The 1299-nt window shown below is 65.0% G+C and overlaps 2 protein-coding genes across 2 annotated transcripts in view; one reads left to right on the top strand and one right to left on the bottom strand.

The window, feature by feature from the left end:
- The window catches only part of LOC122543556 (zinc finger protein 721-like), a 76626-nt gene that overhangs the window by 10288 nt on the left and 65039 nt on the right, over nucleotides 1-1299 (top strand). The gene's annotated exons all lie outside the window — the stretch shown is intronic.
- LOC122543523 (interferon regulatory factor 8-like) overlaps nucleotides 776-1299 on the bottom strand; it is a 19636-nt gene continuing 19112 nt past the window's right edge. The window contains exon 9 of the mRNA XM_043682303.1: nucleotides 776-1239. Coding sequence (XP_043538238.1) covers nucleotides 1078-1239 — 162 coding nt within the window. The 3' untranslated portion in view covers nucleotides 776-1077. The remainder of the gene's footprint in view (nucleotides 1240-1299) is intronic.

The raw sequence follows: 1299 nt of genomic DNA, 5'->3' as shown, positions 1-1299 counted from the left end.
GCACATCTTTGGACTGTGGGAGGAAACCGGAGCACCCGGAGGAAACCCACGCAGACACGGGGAGAACGTGCAAACTCCACACAGTCAGTCGCCTGAGGCGGGAATTGAACCCGGGTCTCTGGCGCTGTGAGGCAGCAGTGCTAACCGCTGTGCCACCGTGCCGCCCATCATTGTATGGGAGAGGCCCCCAGTCCCAGAGGGAGGATGGTGCTGCTGGGGGGCGGCGGCCGTCATGGAACTTTCAAACGGTAACGGTCGCTCCAGGCACGCGGCCCGGGCCCCGCCCACCTTGGGTGACACGTCACCAACGGTCGCTCCCTCGCCGCCTTCCCAGGCCTCCTACATCCGGGACACTACCGCCCGGAGGCAGGGCGCCGTTTTCTTTCCCCGCCCCTCCTTCGCTTTACGACGCCCTGCACCGTACAGCCTGGAGGGCGAGCGGTAGCGTCTGGCTGAAGTGCTCTTGGGGGGAGAGGGAGAGGGAGAGGCGCAGGCGCTGTTCCCGTTCCCGGGCCCGCCGTCCATCGAAGCCCCGGTTCACCTAGGCGGGCGGCTAGACGCGTCACCAACGGTCCCTTTACACTTCTTCCCCACGCCCGTTACAATCCGTCTTTCCGCATTCCCCCTCCCCCAACCTTATCCTCCATCCGGGACATCAACAGGTGGAAGCGACGGCCATCATGGTAAGAGAGGGGGCGACGGTTAACCGTCGCGCCTCGCCCAGGCCCCGCCCCCCGATTACATCACCAACGCTCACACTTCTCTCCCCCTCCGGTCCCGCCCTCACACTTCTCTCCCCCCTCCGGTCCCGCCCTTCATCCGGGACACCAAGAGGTAGAGGCGACGGCCCGCTTTGGGGGGGTGTTTCCAACGGGCTTCGCACGCGGCCCAGGCCCCGCCCCCGATTGCGTCACCCCCTTCATCCGGGACACGAAGACATGGAAGAGGTAGATGGACATTGGTTGGGGTTGTCTCCCTTCTCTCTCTCTCTCTCTCCCTCCCTCCCCTCCCACTCCCAAAACGCCGCCGCCGCCGCCGTCTCTTTGGTTTTCCATCTCTCGACGCCGAGCGTTTCCTCTACGAGATCCCGTACAGGCTGCTGGAGGCCTCCCGAAAGGCGTGCGTCAGCCGCTCGCTGAAGTGCTCGGGTCCGGGTCCCAGCTGGCTGAGGAGGAACGACGAGGCGGCCTGGAGTTCCAGCTCCCGGTCCACCAGCTGCTTGGCGGCCACTTGGTAAACCTGGGGGAGACAAATCGCATTGAAGGTTGTTTCTGTTCATGGTGGTTGGGGGGGTCGGTG

This window comes from Chiloscyllium plagiosum, chromosome 44 (assembly GCF_004010195.1).
Source record: "Chiloscyllium plagiosum isolate BGI_BamShark_2017 chromosome 44, ASM401019v2, whole genome shotgun sequence".
NCBI lineage: Eukaryota > Metazoa > Chordata > Chondrichthyes > Orectolobiformes > Hemiscylliidae > Chiloscyllium > Chiloscyllium plagiosum.
The sequence above is the reverse complement of the archived record's forward strand: the minus strand, read 5'-3'. Positions and strand labels throughout refer to the sequence as shown.